The sequence below is a fragment of the Herpailurus yagouaroundi genome, unplaced genomic scaffold (assembly GCF_014898765.1).
Source record: "Herpailurus yagouaroundi ecotype Mexico unplaced genomic scaffold, PumYag 295, whole genome shotgun sequence".
Lineage (NCBI taxonomy): Eukaryota > Metazoa > Chordata > Mammalia > Carnivora > Felidae > Herpailurus > Herpailurus yagouaroundi.
The window spans coordinates 1894241-1913433 of NW_024412512.1; the positions used below are offsets into that span (position 1 = coordinate 1894241).

The 19193-nt window shown below is 41.2% G+C and overlaps 1 protein-coding gene and 1 pseudogene across 1 annotated transcript; one reads left to right on the forward strand and one right to left on the reverse strand.

Annotated features, from left to right (window-relative positions):
- The first annotated feature begins 532 nt into the window (after positions 1-532).
- On the forward strand, positions 533-1644 carry LOC121021394 (programmed cell death protein 2-like; annotated as a pseudogene).
- A 13609-nt stretch (positions 1645-15253) lies between these two features.
- Positions 15254-19187, reverse strand: LOC121021378 (zinc finger protein 77-like). The gene is made up of 2 exons (XM_040461697.1): positions 18566-19187; positions 15254-18147 (listed from the first exon to the last, which is right to left on the reverse strand). The coding sequence occupies exons 1-2, from the start codon at positions 18832-18834 to the stop codon at positions 16572-16574; spliced, it is 1845 nt and encodes a 614-aa protein (XP_040317631.1). The 5' UTR covers positions 18835-19187; the 3' UTR covers positions 15254-16571.
- Positions 19188-19193: the final 6 nt, after the last annotated feature.

Consider the following 19193-nt stretch of genomic DNA (forward strand, 5'->3'; position numbering starts at 1 on the left):
TATAGTATACATCTAGTACGTAGTAGTCTAATATGTAGACATATTATCTATTATAATTTTTTTGTATGGTGTCTAATATGAGGGGAATTCTGGCCTCTTGAAAGAGTTTAGAAGTATTCCTCCCTCTTCTACAGTCTGGGATAGTTTGTGTCGTGTGGCTCCAAATTTTCTATATATGTTGGTAGAATGCCCCTGAGAGGTTGTCTGGGTGGTCCTGAACTTTTCCAGGAAGTGGTCTGGTTAGTAATTCAATTTTGTTTCTAGTAATAGATCTGTTTACATTTTCTGTTTCATCCTGATCTACTCTTGAGGATTATAGCCTCTAAATGTGTGTCTATTTCTTCTACATTGTGCAATTTGTTGGTATAAAATTTCTCAAAGTAATCTCTTTTAATCCACTTATTTCTGTGGTGTCGACTGTAATTTTCTTTCATTTCTGGTCTTGAGTCTTCTCTCTTGTTTTGTTGATTAGTTTTGTTAGATTTTATCAATTGTATCTTTTCAAAGAACCAGCTCTTAAGAGTGCGAGCACATGAGCAGTCCGCCATTCTTTCTCCGTGGCCGTCACCTCAGCCAGACCAGCTGAGCAGAGCTTCATGGAAGAAGTGCCAGCATGGATGCTGCAGTGAGCAGTTCCCAAGCAAGTTCTTAGAAATCAGCTACCCAGGAAAAATGACTTTTACTCATATCAGCCACTTTCTGAGGACCCTCCTCCAGAGACAGGAGAGTCTGTGTGCCTCCAGCTCAAGTCTGGGGTTCATCTCTGCAGGGTTGGTGGCAGTTTAAGCCCCCAAACATGCTCCAGATGTCATGAGGCACGTTACCGAAGTAAGGAGCATCATACTCCAGACTGGAGATGAGGACATAAGCAGGCTTGTAGACAATCAGAATTTGAAATTGTAATAAGAACAGAAGATGAGGTTACACTTGAAGATGTTGAAAAGGGAAGGGAAGCAGAAATTACAGGAAGCATGGGTGAAGCACCTGATGAAGAATTGGATTCCATGGCAAAACATGAACCCAAGGAAGATAAAAATTCCAGAAGTTGAAAACTAAAATAGCCCTAGAGCCAGAACAGATTCTTAGATATGCCAGAGGGATTGCACCCATCTGGATCTCTGGATCTCAAGAAAAGGATATTCCAGTTTGCCCCTGTGGCGCCAAGAGAATATTTGAATTCCAGGTCATGCCTCAGTGGCTCAACCACCTAAAGGCCAACAGACTCAGCAGGAGTGTTGATTGGGGTGTTCCGGCTGTCTCCACCTGTGTTGAAAGCTGTAGACAGGGGATTGGCTACACAGAGGAACTGGTTTGGAAGCAAGATATAACAGATACACCTGAAGACAAGGTCATAAAGCCTTACAAATTCTCATAACCTCTTAGACCTTACCATTCCCGTGCTAGGACTGTATCCTAAGGAAATACCTATACCAGAGACAAAGATGTTGTTTTAGGTGAGTTTACAATATGTAAATATTAGTGAAACAAAAAGGTCCAGTGACAAGTAATTCAATAAATTTTGGTGGGTCCCTACAGCAGAAAGTAATGCAGTCTTTTCTTTTTTAATGTTTTTTTTTTTAATTTTTGAGAGAGAGAGAGAGAGAGAGAGAGAGAGAGAGAGAGAATGTGGGGTGGGGGCAGAGAGAGAGGGAGACACAGAATCCAAAGAAGACTCCAGGCTCCAAGCTGTCACCACAGAGCCTGACGCAGGGCTTGATCTAATGAACTGGGAATTCATAACCTGAGCCAAAGTCAAATGTTTAACTGATGGAGTCACCCAGGAGCCCCAGTGGAGTCTTAATGATACAGACCTATATGCACATCAAATAAGATACAGATTTACAGGGCACCAGGGTGACTCAGCTGATCGAGCGTCTAACTGCAGCTCAAGTCATGATCTCACGGTTTGTGGGTTCTAGCCCCACGTTGGGATCTGTGCTGACACTACAGACCCTGGAGCCTGCTTCGGATTCTGTGTCATTCTGAGCTCATGCTCTCTCAAAAACTAAATAAATATGAAAAAAAAATTTTAAAGCAACTTGTATTAGAAAAAACATACAGCTTTCAGCTGACAACAAGATATTCATAGTATGTTTGTATCTTTGTAAAAGTATTTATATGTGTGTTTGCCCACAGAAATCTGGAAAGACACATACTCGGTGTGAACTAATTAATAATTGTTTTATCTGTATGTTTGTTTCTTTCTACAATAAAATGGGTTCATGGCCTAATTAAGACCAAAAAAGGGGGTGGGGAACCAGCTCTTAATTGTCTTGATGTTTTCTATTTTTAAATCTCCATTTCATCTCTTTCTGCTCTGTTCTCTGTGACTTGGGCTTTGCTTGTTCTTCTTTTTCTAGTTACTCTAGGTGTGAGGTTAGAATGTTTGAGATTTTCCTTGTTTCCTGAGGTAGGCCGGTGTCAGTATGCACTTCCCTCTTAGGACTGTGTGTGCTACACGCGCAAAAAATTTTCCATCACAGCATTCATTCATTTTTATCTGGCTCCGAGTATTTGATGATTCCATGTTAATTTCTCTGTTGGCCTGTTGGTTTTTAGTAGCATGCTGTTATCCTTCACATGATTGAGCTTTCTCCTATTCTTTTCTTGTACTTGACTTGTAACTTCATACTGCTGTGCATGGAAAACATGCTTGGTATGATTTCAGTCTTGTTAAAATTACTGAGACTTGTTTTGTGGCCTAACATATGATCTATCCTGGAGAATGTTCCAGTGCACTTGAAAAGAATGTGTATTCTGCTGCTTGGGGTGGATTGTCCACATGTATCTGTTAAGTCCACCAGGTTTATTTAATGTGTCACTGAAATCTACCCTTTACTTACTGATTATCAGTCCGGATGTTCTACACATTCACATTAGTGGAGTGTTAAATTCTTCTACAATTATGGTACTACTGTCATATTCTGCCTTTATTTCTATTAATATTTGCTTATATATTGAGGTCCTTGCAGGGTGTGTAGTTATATTCCATTGTTATGCTCTTGTTGGATTGATCTGTTTATCATCAAGCATTCACCTTCTGTGTCTCTTACCACAGTCTTTGTTTTGAAGTCTGCTTTATCTCATATAAGTATTTCTAGTTTCAGCCCCTGCAGGGGGCTTCTAATGGACTTAATCTGTCACCTTTAGAATAATGTATGGGTACCCAAGGTAAAAACTGACAATGGGGAACAATGTGATTGACCTGTGTGGACACAGTTACAAACTATTTGGTATTAAAGCTAATGTAAGTTTGTGATATAATTAAATAGACATTCTGTTAGAGTTATCCACATCACACATAACAATTATATTCTACCAAGGTTTACTAAACATCAAATGAGCTCACATTATCTTTATTGTAATTTGTCAGGAAAAGATAGCTTAAAATCATAGTCCGTTTTGTCTATCTCATGAAGTTCTCCTGGGTAAATGTTAAGATAGATTTCAAAATCTTTCATAACCTGAAACTTTGAAGTTTTCCTAAGTTCAATGATAAATCGGGTAGAATTCACTGGGCATATAAGTCTTTTTTTTTTTTAAGTGTGTATTTTTGAGAGAGAGACAGAGTGCAAGTGGGAGGGGCAGAGAGAGAGGGAGACACAGAATCCAAAGAGGCTCTAGGCTTGGAGCTGTCAGCACAGAGCCTGACATGGGGCTCGGACCCACAAACTGTGAGATTATGACCTGAGCCGAAGTCAGATGCTTAACCAACTGAGTCACTCAGGCGCTGCAGTCTTTTCTAAAGAAGATAAAATACTGACATGTTAATTATCAAGCATAAGTTTTAAGAGCTTTTGGCTTCTTCTTGCATAGAAACCAAAGATGATCAGGATAACTGGAAAACAAGTTTTGTACCTCACTATAAGACTGTTTGACAAAAAAGGCACATTGCTAAAAACTGTAAGATGTATTCGTAAGTATGTCATCTAAAGAATCCTGGTGTAATAGTTTACAATTAGTTTTACTGGAGAACAAGGTTTCTAAGTGTTAAAATTGTACCAATGTAATTATGACTGATGGAAATGAGGAAAACAAGTCTGCATATAGTAAAGAAGGAGATGATAAGAAAGAGGTAAGGGATGGGAATACATTTTGTTGAGATAGAAAGTAATTTTGTCTTAAAATGAGGTTGTCTTAAAATGATGACAATCTGAGGACAAAATCTGAGTGTAAAAGAATGTTGTAGAAAGTTTGGGGAACAGGAGCACCTGGGTCATCAGTCGGTTAAGCGTCCGACTTCGGCTCAGTAATGATTTCAGGTTTCATGAGTTTGAGCCCCACATCAGGCTATGTGCTGACAGTGGGAGGCCTGCTTGGGATTCTCTCTCTCCCTCTCTGTCTGCCCCTCCCCCGACCGTGCTTTCTCTCTCTCTCTCAAAATAAATAAACAGACTTAAAATTTAAAAAACACAAAGTTTCTGGCAGCAAAGCTTTAGAAAATAATCTTATGTGTGTGTGCTCAGACATTTCTGACCTAGTCTATGAGGCCAGTTAGTCCCCATACCAAAACCAGTCGTATATAAAAAGGATTCTACAACTTGACCAAGTGGGATTTATCTGGGAATAAAATGGTTGGTTCAGCAAGAAAATAGCAGTCATCAACCTTATGAACATAAATAATAGAAACAAACCCCCATGATCACGTCAACAGACAGAAAAGACATCTGACTAAACCCACCACCCTTTCTGGCAAAAATACTTAGCCAATCAAGAACAGAAGGGAACTTCCTCACCCAGGTAAGGGGCAGCTAGGAAACGTCCACACCTAACATTTCAGCAGACACTTCTACAAACAAGATATGCAAATGGTCAATAGATTCATTAAAAGATGCTAGACAGTCATCAGGGAAATGCTCATCAAACTACAGGGAGAGACCCATTCACTAGGATGGTCACAAAGACGGTTTTCTTTTTAAGGTTAACATTACTTGGTGATCACAAGCGGACCCAGGGAAGACCTCAACCACTCCGAGCTCGTGAGCAAACAGGTGCAGGTCTCACAGAGCCCACTGAGCTCATGGTTTCTCACAACCTGAAATGGGATGTAAGTTTTGTCCTCGGATCACAGCCACACTCTGTGACTATGCTGTCCAGGGTTATTTCGGATCTGTTTTATGGGTTTGTTCTTTCTGAGACAACTCATTTGGCTTTTATTCTGACTATCTTTCAGAACCGGACTGTTCCCCTTGGAACTGTGCCTGATGGAAATGCACTCGACTTCAGTCTGATTTCTTCTGCAAAGAGGCTACTCCTGTAGAAACCAGTGTTAAGAAATTTTTATTTTGTTTAGAGAAAACAACCAAGAAATGGATTTCAGTCATCAAAGCACTGTGCAGGGACCCCCAACCACAACCCTGGATGGTTTTAGGTTTGGAAACCAAGGTCTCTCCTAATGTGTATTTCTAGCAAAATGAACCAACATAGCCAAAGATAATTTAGAACTACAACGTCCTTTATGGGGAATATCCAATCTCCCCAAACTTGTTTTATTGAAAATTACATTAGAAAGTCATAATTCTAAAGCACTGTATTTGATACACATTTTAATGGGTACCTGTACATACTTCCAAATGGTTTCAGGAATCTAAGTGTGCCTCTTTACAAAAGACTGTTTTGTTAATTTTTTTTTTAATTCTAGTTGGTTAACATACAATACAATATTAATTTCAGGAGTAGAATTCAGTGATTCCTCACTTACATACAACACCCAGTGCTCCTCACAAGTGTCCTCCATAAGAACCATCACCCACATAGCCCATTCCCCACCCACCTCCCTCCATCAACCCTCGGTTTGTTCTCTAGAGTTAAGTGTCTCTTATGGTTTGTTTCCCTCTCTGTCTTCCCCACCTTCCCATATATTCATCTGCTTTGGTTCTTAAAAACCGCATGAGTGAAATCATGGTATTTGTCTTCCTATAACTATTTTGCTTGGCATAATACATCTAGCTCCATCCACGTCACTGCAAATGGCAAGATTTCATTCTGTTTGATGACTAATATTCCATTGTATGTATCTACCACATCTTTTTTTTTTTTTTGAGAGAGAGAGAGAGAGAGAGAGAGAGAGAGAGGAAGCAAACAGGGGAGGGGCAGAGAGGGAGACAGAGAATCCCAAGCAGGTTCTGCACTGTCAGCACAGAGCCCAATACAGTGCTTGAACTCATGAACTGTAAGATCATGACCTGAGCCCAAACCAAGACTCAGACACTTAACCAACTAAGCCTCCAGGTGCCTCTATACTACATCTTCTTAATCCATTCATCAGTCAGTTCACACTAGGGCTCTCTCCATAGTTCAGCTATTGTTGATTATGCTGCTATAAACATTGAGGTGCATGTGCTTCTATGAATCTGTACTTTTGTATCTGTCAGATAAATACACTTTATGGATTGAAGGGTAGTTCTATTTTTAACTTTTTGAGGAACCTCCATACTGTTTTCCAGGGTGGCTGCATCAATTTGCATTCCCAACAGTGCAGGAGGGCTCCCCTTTCTCGGCATCCTCCCCAACACTTGTTGTTTCTTGTGTTGTTAATTTTAACCACTGTGATATGTGTGAAATGGTATCTCATCGTGGTTTTTTAATTTTTTTAATGTTTATTTATTCCTGAGAGAGACAGAGTGTAAGCAGAAGAGGCAGAGAGAGAGACACATACACAATCCAAAGCAGGTTCCAGGCTCTGGGCTCCAAGCTGTCAGCCCGTAGCTCGACTCAGGACTCGAACTCATGAACTGTGAGATGGTAACCTGGGCTGAATTTGGATGGTTAAACAACTGAGCCACCCAGGAGCCACTTTCACTGAGGTTTTGATTTGCATTTCCCTGATGATGAATGATGTTGAGCATCTCTTTATGTGTCTGATAGCTATCCATACATCTTCTTTGGAAAAAATGTCTGTTAATGTTTTCTGTCCATTTTTTTTTTATTTTTTTTTTCAACGTTTTATTTTTATTTTTGGGACAGAGAGAGACAGAGCACGAACGGGGGAGGGGCAGAGAGAGAGGGAGACACATAATCGGAAACAGGTTCCAGGCTCTGAGCCATCAGCCCAGAGCCTGACGTGGGGCTCGAACTCACGGACTGCGAGATCGTGACCTGGCTGAAGTCGGACGCTTAACCGACTGTGCCACCCAGGCGCCCCTTCTGTCCATTTCTTAAGTGGGTTACTTGGGATTTTTGTGTGCTGAGTTAGCTATGTTCTTATAGATTTTGGATACTAACCCTTTATCAGATATGTTGCTGGCAAATCTCTTCTCCCATTCCCTAAGCTGTCTTTTAGTTTTGTTGTTTGTTTCCTTCACTGTGCAGTAGCTTTTTATCTTGATGATGTCCCAGAAGTTCATGTTTGCTTTTGTTTCCCTTGCCCCCACCAACATGAAGCTGCTATGGCCGAGGTCAAAGAGGTTGCTTACCTCTGTTCTCCCCCAGGATTTTGATGGTTTCCTGTCTCACATTTAGGTCTTTCCTCCATTTTGAATTTATTTTTGTGTATGGTGTTAGAAAGTGACCCATTTTCATTCATTTGCATGTTGCTCTCTGGCTTTGCCAACACCATTTGTTGAAGAAACTGTCTTTTCACGTTGGATAGTGTTCCCTGCTTTATCAAAGATTAGTTAACCATAGAGTGGCGGGTCCATTTCTGGATTTTCTATTCTCTTCCATTGATCTAAGTGCCTATTTTTGTGCCAGTACCATACCGTTTTGATGACTACAGCTTTATAATATAGCTTGAAGTCTGGAATTGCGATACCTCCACCATTGCTTTTCTTTTTCAGGATTGTTTTGGCTATTCAGGGTCTTTTGTGGTTCTATACAAATTTTAGGATTATTTGCTCTTTCTCTATGAAAAATGCTGATGGTATTTTGATAGGAACTGCATTAATGTGCAGATTGCTTTGCGTAGTGTCAACATTTTCACAATGTTTGTTCTTCCAATCCATGAGCTTGGAATGTTTTCCCATTTCTTTCTGTCCTTTTCCATTTCTTTTACAATTTTTCTGTAGTTTTCAGAGTATGATCTTTTACCTCTTTGGTTAGTATTCCTAGGTATCTTAGTGTTTTGGTGCAATTGTAAATGGGAGAGATTCCTTGATTTCTTTTTCTGCTGTTACATTAGTGGTGTAGAGAAATACAAGAGACTTCTGTACATTTTTTATATCCTGTGATTTTGCTGAATACATATATTCTCATATTTTTTGCATTCTTTCAGGTTTCTACATAGATTATCATGTCATGGACAAATGGTGAAAGTTTGGATTCTTTGCTGATTTGGATGCCTTTTATCTCTTTTTGTTGTCTGATTGTTGAGACTAAGACTTCCAGAACTAGGTTAAAGAGTAACAGCGAGAATGAACATCCTTGTCTTCACCCTGACCATAGACATAAATCTCTGTTTTTCCCACATGAGATGATATTAGCTGTGGGTCTTTTATAAATAGCTTTTATGAAGTATGTTCCATCTATACCTACTTTCTCGATGGTTTTTATCAAGAATGAATGCTATATTTTGTCAAATGCATCTACTGATAGGATCATATGGTTCTTATCCTTTCTTTTATTAATGTAGTGTATCAGATAGGTTGATTTTAAGATATTGAACCATCCCAGCAGCCCAGGAATAAATCCTACTTGGTCATGTTAAATAATTCCTTAATGTACTGTTGTATTCAATTTGCTAGCATCTTGTTGAGGAATTTTGCTTCCATGTTCATCAGGGATATTAGCCTGCCATTCTCCTTTCTAGTGGGGTCTTTGGCTTTGGAATCAAGGTAATGCTGACCTCATAGGATGAGTTTGGAAGTTTTCCTTCCATTTCTATGTTTTGGAACAGTTTGAAAAGAATAGGCATTAACTTTTCTTTAAATAGCTGCTAGAATTCCCCTGGGACTCCACCTGGCTCTGGACATTTGTTTCTTTTGTTTGACCTTTTAAAATTTATTCCAGAGACACTATGTGACAGCATGAATGAGGGACTGGCAGAGAGAGAGAGAGGGAAACAGAGAATCCCAAGAAAGTACCACACTGGCAGCACAGAGCCCCACATGGGACTTGAACACACAAAGCCATGAGATCATGACCCGAGCCAAAACCAAGAGTCAGATGCTTAACTGACTGAGCCACCAGGTCCCCCAGTTTGGAGATTTTTTATTACTAGTTCAATTACTAGTAATGGGTCTATTTCTTCCTGTTTCAGTTTTGGTAGTTTATATGTTTCTAGGAATTTGTTCATTTCTTCCAGGTTGTCCAGTTTGTTGGCATATACTTTTTCATAGTATTGTTATAATTGTATTTCTGTAGTGTTAGTTATAATCTCTTTTATTTGTGATTTTACTTATTTAGGTCTTTTCCCTTTTTGTTTTGATAAGTCTGGCTAGGCGCTTATCAATTTCATTAACTCTTTCAAAGAACCAGCTCTTAGTCTCATTGATGTGTTCAATTCTTTGTTGTTGCTTCTATATCATTTATTTCTCCTCTGATCTTTATTATTTCCCATCTTGTATCAGCATTAGGCTTTATTTACTGTTCCTGTTCTAGCACATTTAGGTATAAGGTTAGGTTGTGTATTTGAGGCTTTTCTTGATTCTTGAGATAGCCCTGTATTGCACTATAATTTCCTGTTAGGCCCGCTTTTGCTGCATCCCAAGTGCTTTGGACTACCGTGTTTTCATTTTCATTTGCTTGCATGTAATTTTTTATTTCTTCTTTAATTTTCTGGTTAACCCATTCATTCTTTAGTAGGATGTTCTTTAATCTCCATGTATTTGTGGCCTTACCAAAATGATTTTCTGGTTGACTTCAAGTTTCATAGCGTTGACAATCTTTTTGTACTTCTTGACGGCTTATTTGTGACCTACCCTGAAATGTTCCATGTGTACTTGAGAAGAACGTGTATTCTGCTGCATTAGGATGAAATGTTCTGAATATTTCTGTTAAGTCCATCCAGTCCGGTGTGTCAAGCCACTGTTTCCTTGTTCATTTTCTCTTATATAATCTGCCCATTGCTACTTGTGGGTAAAATCCCCTACCATTATTATATTATTATCAATGAGTGCCTTTAAAAAATTTTTTTTAATGTTTATTTATTTTTGAGAGACAGAGAGAGAGACATAGTGCAAGCAGGGGAGGAGCAGAGAGAGGGAGACACAATCCAAAGCAGGCTCCGGGCTCTGAGCTGTCAGCATGGAGCCCAATGCAGGGCTCAAACTCACAAATTGTGAGATCATGACCTGAGCCAAAGTCAGACACTTAGCTGACTGAGCCACCCAGATGCCCCTTAATGAGTTTACTAAAAACAACTAATTTGCTACTAATTGTTTTCTATCTCTGGCTGCTTTCAAGTTGCAGGCATAAATATTTATAACTGATGGATCTTCTTGATGGATAAGCCCCCTAATTATGATGTAATGCACTTATTCATCTGTTGTTCTAGTTTTTTGGTTGAAAGTCCAGTTTCTCTAGGCTTCCTGGGCAGCTCACTCAGTTAAGCATTCAACTTCAGCTCAGGTCATGATCTCGCAGTTCATGAGTTTAAGTACTACGTTTGGCACTGCAGTGGCAGTGTGGAGTCTGCTTAGGATTCTCTCTCCATCTCTCTGTCCCTCCCCTGCTTGCTCTCTCTCTCTCTGTCAAAATAAATAAAAATAAAATTTTAAAAATAAAATCTATGTTGCCTGCTATAAGCATGTATATAAATCCTTGGATACATTGGTATTTAAGTATGCTACAGTTTTCTTTGGATGTGCATTAGCAAGATACATGGTTCTGCATTTCCTCACTTGCAAGCATGTGCCTTTCTGTCTGCAAGTCTCTCGTGGCAGCATATAGATAGGTCTTCTCTTTTATGCATTGATACGCTATGTCTTTTGATTGGGACATTTAGTCCATTTACATTCAGAGTGATTATTAAAAGATATGAACTTGGTGCTATTGTGTTTCCTGCAAAGTTGGTGTTTCTGGTGACGTTTTCTGTTTATTTCTAGTCTTTGTTGCTTTTGGTCTTTTTTCCCCCAAAGAGTCCCCTTTAATATTTCTTGCAGGGCTGGTTTAGTGGACACAAAATCCTTTAGTTTTTGGTTGTCTGGGGACATCTTTATCTCTCCTTCTATTCTGAATGATAGCATTGCTGGATAAAGTATCCTTGGCTGCATTTTTTTTCCCATTCAGGATGTTTAATATATCAAGCCACTCCCTGGTGGGCTGCTAAGTTTCTGTGGACAGACCTGCTTTGAACCTGATCTGTCTTCCCTTGTACGTTAAGGACTTTTTCCCCCCTTGCTGCTTTCAGGATTCTTTCCTTGTCCGTGTATTTTGTGAATTTGACTATGATATGTCTTAGTGATGGCTTCCTTTTGTTGAATTTAATGGGTGTTCTCTGCGTTTCTTTCATTTTGAGGTCTGTTTTTTCTTCACCAGATTAAGCAAACTTTTTAGCTGTAATTTGCTCAAATAACTGTTCTGCCCCTTCTTCTGTCATTTCATCTTCTGGGACTCCCCTGATAGGAATATTATTATGCTTTAAGGACTTGCTTAGTTCCCTAAGTGTTCATTTGTGATTCAATACCTATCTTACTCTCTTCCTTTCAGCTTCATTACTTACCATAATTTTGTCTTCTATATCACTGATTCATCCCTCTGCTTCATCCATCCTTACTGTCATGGATCTCAACTGGTTTCCATCTCTAATAGAGCATTTTTTATTTCAGTCTGACTTGTTTTTAGTCCTTTCATCTCTGCAATGAGGGATTCTCTAGTGTCTTCTAGACTTTTATCATGCCCAGTTAATATCCTTATAATTGTTGTTTTAAATTCTAGTTCAGACATCTTACTTGTATTTGTGCTGAATAAATCCCTTGTGATGATTTCTTCCTGTTCTTTCTTTTGAGTTGAATTCCTGTCTTGTCATTTTGGAGGTAAAAAAAAAAAAAAAAAAAAAAGGGAAGCTAAATCCTAGATGTATCTTGGTCTAACTAGAACAACTGGCATTAACACACAGACAAAACCCTGATGGACAAAAGGGACTACAGAGACAGGCACCCCTGGTTCACAAGTGGATGTACACCCAGCAGTCATCACAGGGCAGCAGCAGAGATGGGGACATTTCGACACATGGTCCAGGGAAAACTGGTTATCTAAGGGAAGAAAGGACTCATTTCTCTCATCAACTTCATGGACATTAACCAAGTCATGTGGATTAAACTGTCATGGAAACAAATAGAACACACAGAAAGGAACTTCCAGCATGTGTAATTATGACCTGAGCGATGGAGGAGTTTTCTCACAGAACAACAGAAGGTAATCTAGAGGTACATGAGTAGCTCTGTCAATTAAGTGTCCAACATAGGCTAAGGTCATGATCTCAGGGTTCGTGAGTTTGAGCCCCACATCACTTTCTACTGTCAGCACAGAGCCTACTTTGGATTCTCTGTCCCCCTCTCTCTCTGTCCATCTCTGGTGTTGGCGTGTACAAGGGCATGCATATGTTCTCTCTCTCCCTCTAAAATAAATAAATATTTTAAAAAGGAGGTACTCTACACAGGAATAGTTGGGGAATTTCAAGTCTACTAACAATGTGAAAGGCCCATCCACACAGACAACAGAGAGAAATCATACACCCTGACCTGGAGAAAACATTTCAACACATAGAAATGAAACAGCATCAGTGTCCACAGGACGTGAAGGAAACAGAAGACATCAGGAAGCAGACACGTGAGTTACAGGTGACAACACACTGTAAATGCTTCCACAGAAGAGGGAACCCCACACATGAGAAATGCTGAGCCACAGGGGAATTAGAAAAATAAATGTGTGCTATCAAGGAGACCCCGTGTCACATACTTCAGCTGGAGAAAATAAATCCAGTTAACACCCATTGCCACAAGTGAAAGAAATCAGCACTGATGTGTGATTCACACACTGCATTCACATTTGTTCATAAATTTTAACTTTCCCTCAAGCTACAATATGCCAATACCACAATGTGTAAAAATTACATGCATTTACTTTTGGAGACACGAAACCACTAAGCAGGACTGCCAACAAAAGCAAAAGATGAACTTGAGACCTGTATTGAGCAATTGAGCACCCTGGGTCATTTCAAGGACATAAAGACCTCATCCCAGCATATGAAGAAAAACATGCAGAATCACTGCTTCTCCCTGTGTTCAAGATAAAAGAAAGAAGGTAAATTCTCAGGCATGTTATGGTTTAAAAAAAAAAAAAAAGGAAACCATGCTTTTCAGAACTTACTTTTTAATTTTATCCACATGATAGCAATTTGGAAGACAGACTGAATACATCCCACTTCACAGAATTTGCATGTATCTCCGACCACCAGTAATGAACAGGAAGTGGGTTATGATCACAGTTTTTTAACTCCACTCTGCATGGAACAGTCACTAGCATTTGGTTCAATCCTTTTAATCCATGACTACACCCTCCTGGCATGAAGGTGTGGAAATCCATGCATTTTTTGTTCTGAGACACTTTCCCCAGTGAACATTCTCTGGATAAGTCTCAGAGTAACCTAAGTCAGCAAGAACAGGAAAGACCTGACACATTTACTACCCTCTGCCCTGAAGGGGAAGAAAGGAGGCAGAAAGAATTCAGTAACTTTACACCTGCTAAACATGAGGCTGGCATAAAAGAAAGCCATCAGTGCTTAGGGACTGTGCTACTCACAGGTGACAGGTGACATGCAGACGCCTACCTGAGCCCTGTTCTCCCTGGAAAACCTCAGTGGAAGGGAAAGGCCCTCCCTCCCCCACCCTGTTTGGGTCTGGAAAACAGCAGGATGTACAAGGGCCCCTCCCCATCAGACCAGGAGAAGACTCACAGGAAGTCCCCCTGTTCAGCCATGATAGGACCAGGTGTAGACCTCCCAAGTCCACACATTGTGGCTCATCCATGATTAGCTCAGCTGTTCGTCCCACTGAATAGGGGCACAAAAGCTGGCTAGTCCCACTTTGGTTTGGCTTTTCTCCTTCCTCCAGACCCTTAACATGGGCTTGCTCTCAGACTGAGCCACACACAGCCCCTCCTGGGGGACAGGAAGACAGGCTGGCCTCAGGGAGCCACCATGTCAGCACCACACCTTCTTATATCCGGTTTGTTTACTCCTTTCCTGCCTTCAGACACCTGCAGGTCTTATGATCACCGTGCTCTCCCCACTGATGTAGTCACTGCCTCTAATACAACAGCAACTCTGCTCCCACTACACGGCCCCTGCCCCCAGTGCAACAGTGCCTATCTCCCCACCCAGACTATGCAATCATTCTGCTCAATACAGGACTCTCCTTACTCAATTCAGATTCTTCATTTGACACTGCCCAACAACACCCCTTTCCTACCCAAACGTTACCCAGGCCACTGTCCTCTCCACAGGCCCCTGAACTGTGGGTGGCCCACACTCTGAGCATCCATGAGCTGAGGAACAAGGCCATGGGGAACTGAGCCAACAAATCTGTCCTTCATCACAGGGGCTGGACCCGGACAGTGGGCTTTCTTGCTCCATCTCTGTCACACAAAAAAGCAAAGCCTGGTTCCATTTCACGGAAGATGCTGGAGGATATCTGAGACTGCACCTGGTTCTTGTTAGCACTTTGCACTAAAGTGTCCTCAGCCTAGTTCGATTTGAGTTTACCTACCAGGACCATGGTGAGCCCCCTGATCTCCATTCCAAGATTTACTACCCCTGGACGTGGTGGTCCTCCCTCCTTTCACCAAGTAGGATTCAGCTGATCACAGGGAAACCCGGAGACAGGGATTTGACAGGAAGATGGACACCCATCCCCACCCCACAACAGACTTTACCTCCTGGGGGAAAGAGGAAAGCACCCCACTTGTATTTCCACTCCAGTCACTGCTCATGGAAAAAAAAAGGCAAAACTGAGTCATGGTCCAAAGGGATGTCCTTCAAAGTCATAATTTGCAACAAAATCAACCAAAGACACCAATAATTAGTCCCAGTAAAGCTAAACCAATATCATAATTTTAAACTTCATGAAAAATGGGTACCTGGGTGGCTCAGATGGTTAAGTGTCTGACTTGGGTCAGATCAAGATCTCACAGTTCATAGATTTGAGTCCTGCATTGGATTCTGTGCTGTCAGCTTAGAGCCTGGAGCCTGCTTTGGATTCTGGGTCTCCCACTCTTTCTGCCTCTCCCCCACTTGTTCTCTCTCTCTCTCTCTCTCTCTCTCTCTCTCTAAAGTAAACATTTAAAAAAATATTTTTAAACTGAAGAAAAAGAGAAGTGATGTGAAAATGTATCTTTCATTAATAAAGACTGAAAAGAAGAGCAGACACAAAACCAGATTATTCTGGTATCACAACAGAGGACAGAAAATAACTTTCAACAATGAGGGGTCTCATGTCATGATAATTTAACAGGAACTTTTTGGAATGTATAATTCAAGACATTTTTTTGTAGAAGTATATAAAGTTGTATGTACACACCAACAACAGACACCTTTTTATCACATCCAGTCCAAAAGACATTGTAATGGGAAAGAGACATATGGTACATAACCGTGTGATTACTTCAAGTCTGAGGTAACAACATCTAGGTCACACAGATGTAGAGGACAAAGAAGGCCACCTAAAACCATCAGTGTTCATATCAGTGACACGAACTAGGAATTCATACACTTAGGGTCCCAATCAAGGAAGAGGCACCTGGAAACTCAAAACCATAATCACAACAATGAAAATATTTCTCTCCCGCCTGAATTTTCATGAACAAAATACATGAAGTTCTATACCTGAAGTTTTCCCAAAATTGTGTCCATTCAGGATCATCTCCATTGTACTGGCTCACATTTTCAATAAGAATTTAAAGGAGGATAAATGCTATGCCACAGTGTGTCTATGCTCACAGATTCCTGGGATACCTGAAGGCTTTTCCATGGTGCTTAAGTTTATGTGTGTCCTTGAAGGGAAGAGGGACAACTGAAGGCTTTCCCACAGAGCAGTCATTCGTAAGGTTCTGTCCACTGAGGGTCATCACATGTACATGCAGGTCTCTGAGACACTCGAAGGTCTTACCAGAGTCCTTACATACAAAGGCTTACTGTCCACTGTGCAGCCTGGTGTGTTCTTGAAGGGATCGGTGATTTGTCAAGATCTCTCCCCAGGGTGTTTCTTCATACGCACTTGAGGAGATGAGAAGAACTTGTATGCCTTCCCACACCTCTTGCATTCATAGGGTTTAGTTGTGCTGTGTGTTTTCAAATGACCTTGAACATTTTGCAGCTAACTGACAACTTTCCCACACTCTATATACTCAAAAGGTCTCTCCCCAACATGTGTCCGTATGTGTACTTCCACAGTGATGGGCACCTGAAGGTATTCCCACACTGCTAACACTCATAGGATCTCTCCCAAGCATGTGTCCTCATATGTGCTCCCAAGTTTCAAGGAGATGTGAAGGCTTTCCCACAGTGTTGACATTTACAGGGTTTTTCCCCAGTGTGTGTCTGCGTATGTATCCATAGATCAGTGTGACACATGAAGGCTCTGATACATTCCTGACATTAATAGGGTTTCACTACCTTGTGTGTGGTCCTGTAATGTTCAGAGGTCGATGTTTCCTGAAAGCTTCCCCTCACTCCTTACATTCCAAGTTTCCACCCCTGCGTGATTTCTCACAGTATGTAGTACAAGGGTGCACTTACGACTGAAGGCTTTTCCACAATGCACACATTTATAGCGTTGCTCGCCAGTGTGTGTCCTCACATGGTCTCGTAGGCATGAGTTATACCTGAAGGTTTTCCCACACACCTGACATTCATAGGGTCTCTCCCCTGTGTGTATTGTCACATGTTCTCGCAGATTCCAATGATATCTGAAGGTTTTCCTACACACCTGACATTCATACGGTCTTTCCCCAGTGTGCGTCCTCATATGTTCTCGCAGGCATGACTTATACCTGAACGTTTTCCCACACTCCTGACATTCATAGGGTCTCTCCTCTGTGTGTATCTTCACATGATTTCGCAGATTCCAATGATATCTGAAGGTTTTCCCACATTGCTGACATCCATACGGTCTTTCTCCAGTGTGTCTCCTCATATGCACTCGCAGGTCTGTGTGATTCCGGAAGGCTCTTCCACACTGCTGACATTCAAAGGGCCTTTCCCCAGTGTGCGTCCTCATATGTACTTGCAGGTATGATTGATCCCGAAAGGATCTGCGACACTCCTTACATTCATAGGTTTTCAACGTACTGTGAGTGGTCATGTGACGTTTAATATGACCATACCTCTGGAAAGATTTCCCACATTCCTTACATTCATAGGGTCTTTCCCCAGTGTGTGTCCTCATATGTACTCGCAGGTTTGGGTGATGCCTGAAAGCTTTGCCACACTCCCCACATTCATAGGGTTTCACTACATTGTGTGTGGTCATGTGACATTCAAAATGTAGACGTATCTTGAAAGTTGTCCCACATTCTTTACATTCCCAGGATCCATCCCCTGTAGGTGTTCTCCCAGGTACAAGAAAGGTGTGCTGACCAGGGAAGGCTTTCCCACACGGCTGATATTTATAGGGTTTCTCCCGAGCATGGGTCCGCACATGTTTTTGCAGGCTTGACTTATACCCGAAGGCTCTCCCACACTCCTGACATTGAGAGGTTCTAGCCCCAGTGTGAGTCCTCATATGACGTGTAAGGAAGGAGTGATATAAGAAGGTTTTCCCACACATGTCACATGCATGGACCCTCTGTACACGGTCATTTTGCACATGACCCTGAAAGGAAGACGTGCAAGTGAAAGCTTTTCCACATTTCTTGCACTCTAGAGATTTTTTACTACTCAGACTCTTCGCGTAGGCGTCAGATGCTCTCCCGGTGTCCTGACCTTCATAGGATTTCTCTACAAGGTCTGCACCCACCTGAGTGCTGAGGCTTGAGACGGAGCTACAGGCCGGCCCACATTCCTCACAGGGACTAGATTTGAGTCCTGGGTGAGATCTTTGCAGATTCCCTAGGAAAAAACCATCTGTGAAGGTTTCCCTACACTTAGCACATTCACAGGATTTGCCTCCAGTGGGACACCCCTCATGCACAGTAAGACTTGTAATCGAGTTCAGGGTTTCTCCACATGGATCTCCTTCAAAACGTTCACAGACACTCTCCAACAAAGGACTGCTGTTCAAAATAGGAAGATACATGGTAAGGGAATAGTGATTAGAAGTGATCTCTTTAATAATTAATGATCTATTGATGCTTATTAATTATTATTGGACTACATAATGGACATTTTCAATGACTGAGTATGGTTGTGGCACTGTCTGCATGATTGCAAAATGGTTCAAGCTTACTGTTCTCCTGAGGACTCAAATAGAGTCATAACGTTCAGGGTTTCTTACCTATAGTTTTCCCTGACCATTTTTAACAACGCAATGGTTTTTCAGATGATCAATACCTAGAATGCATTTACAAAAACTTCGTTTTGTGAAAGTTTTGACTACACGGTTGTTGCGCTAGGTTTACACCTGTTCTCTACTTTCAGGCTAGTCTCACAATCGCCAACATTCCCCATTCCTCCCTTACAAGTATCACTCACCTCAAAAGCCCTTCCTGCATTTGGGTCAGATCTCCATTGCTGTGAAATTTCTGCTTCTCTACAAACACAGAACGGGAATCATTTTTTGTAAACATTAGTATTTTCTCTTCACTCAGAGGCTCATTCTGCAAAGAATTCCGCTGAGTCTTTGATCCGCTCATTTTACCTTCACTGGGAGAAACTACAAGAATTGGGAGCCTAGTTGAATTTTGTGGAAATGACCTGATGCATAAGGTTAAAAAACGGGCCATATGTCTGCTTCTATTCATATACTGATTCCGAAATGGAAATGAACTTCATGAGGAAGAATGGTCATGGACCAAATTTCTGAGGACCCTTGTGACTTGGGACTTTGACAATAATAAAGTATCTGAAATGGCAGCACGTTCATCCACAAATACTTCAAACTAGATGCAGACTAATGTGGAGATTAAGAATTATCAGAAGAGCCAAGTAGGAAGGAACTGGGCAAGACACACACATCCACACCCTACCTCTACAGGAAGACAGAAATACTGGCCACGTGGGCTACAATGGATGAAAAGTCCAACAGGGAGGACAGGTGAATGGCAAACATCACCCTGCTCATACAAAGACTGAGCCATATTTCTAATGGATGCATCCAAAC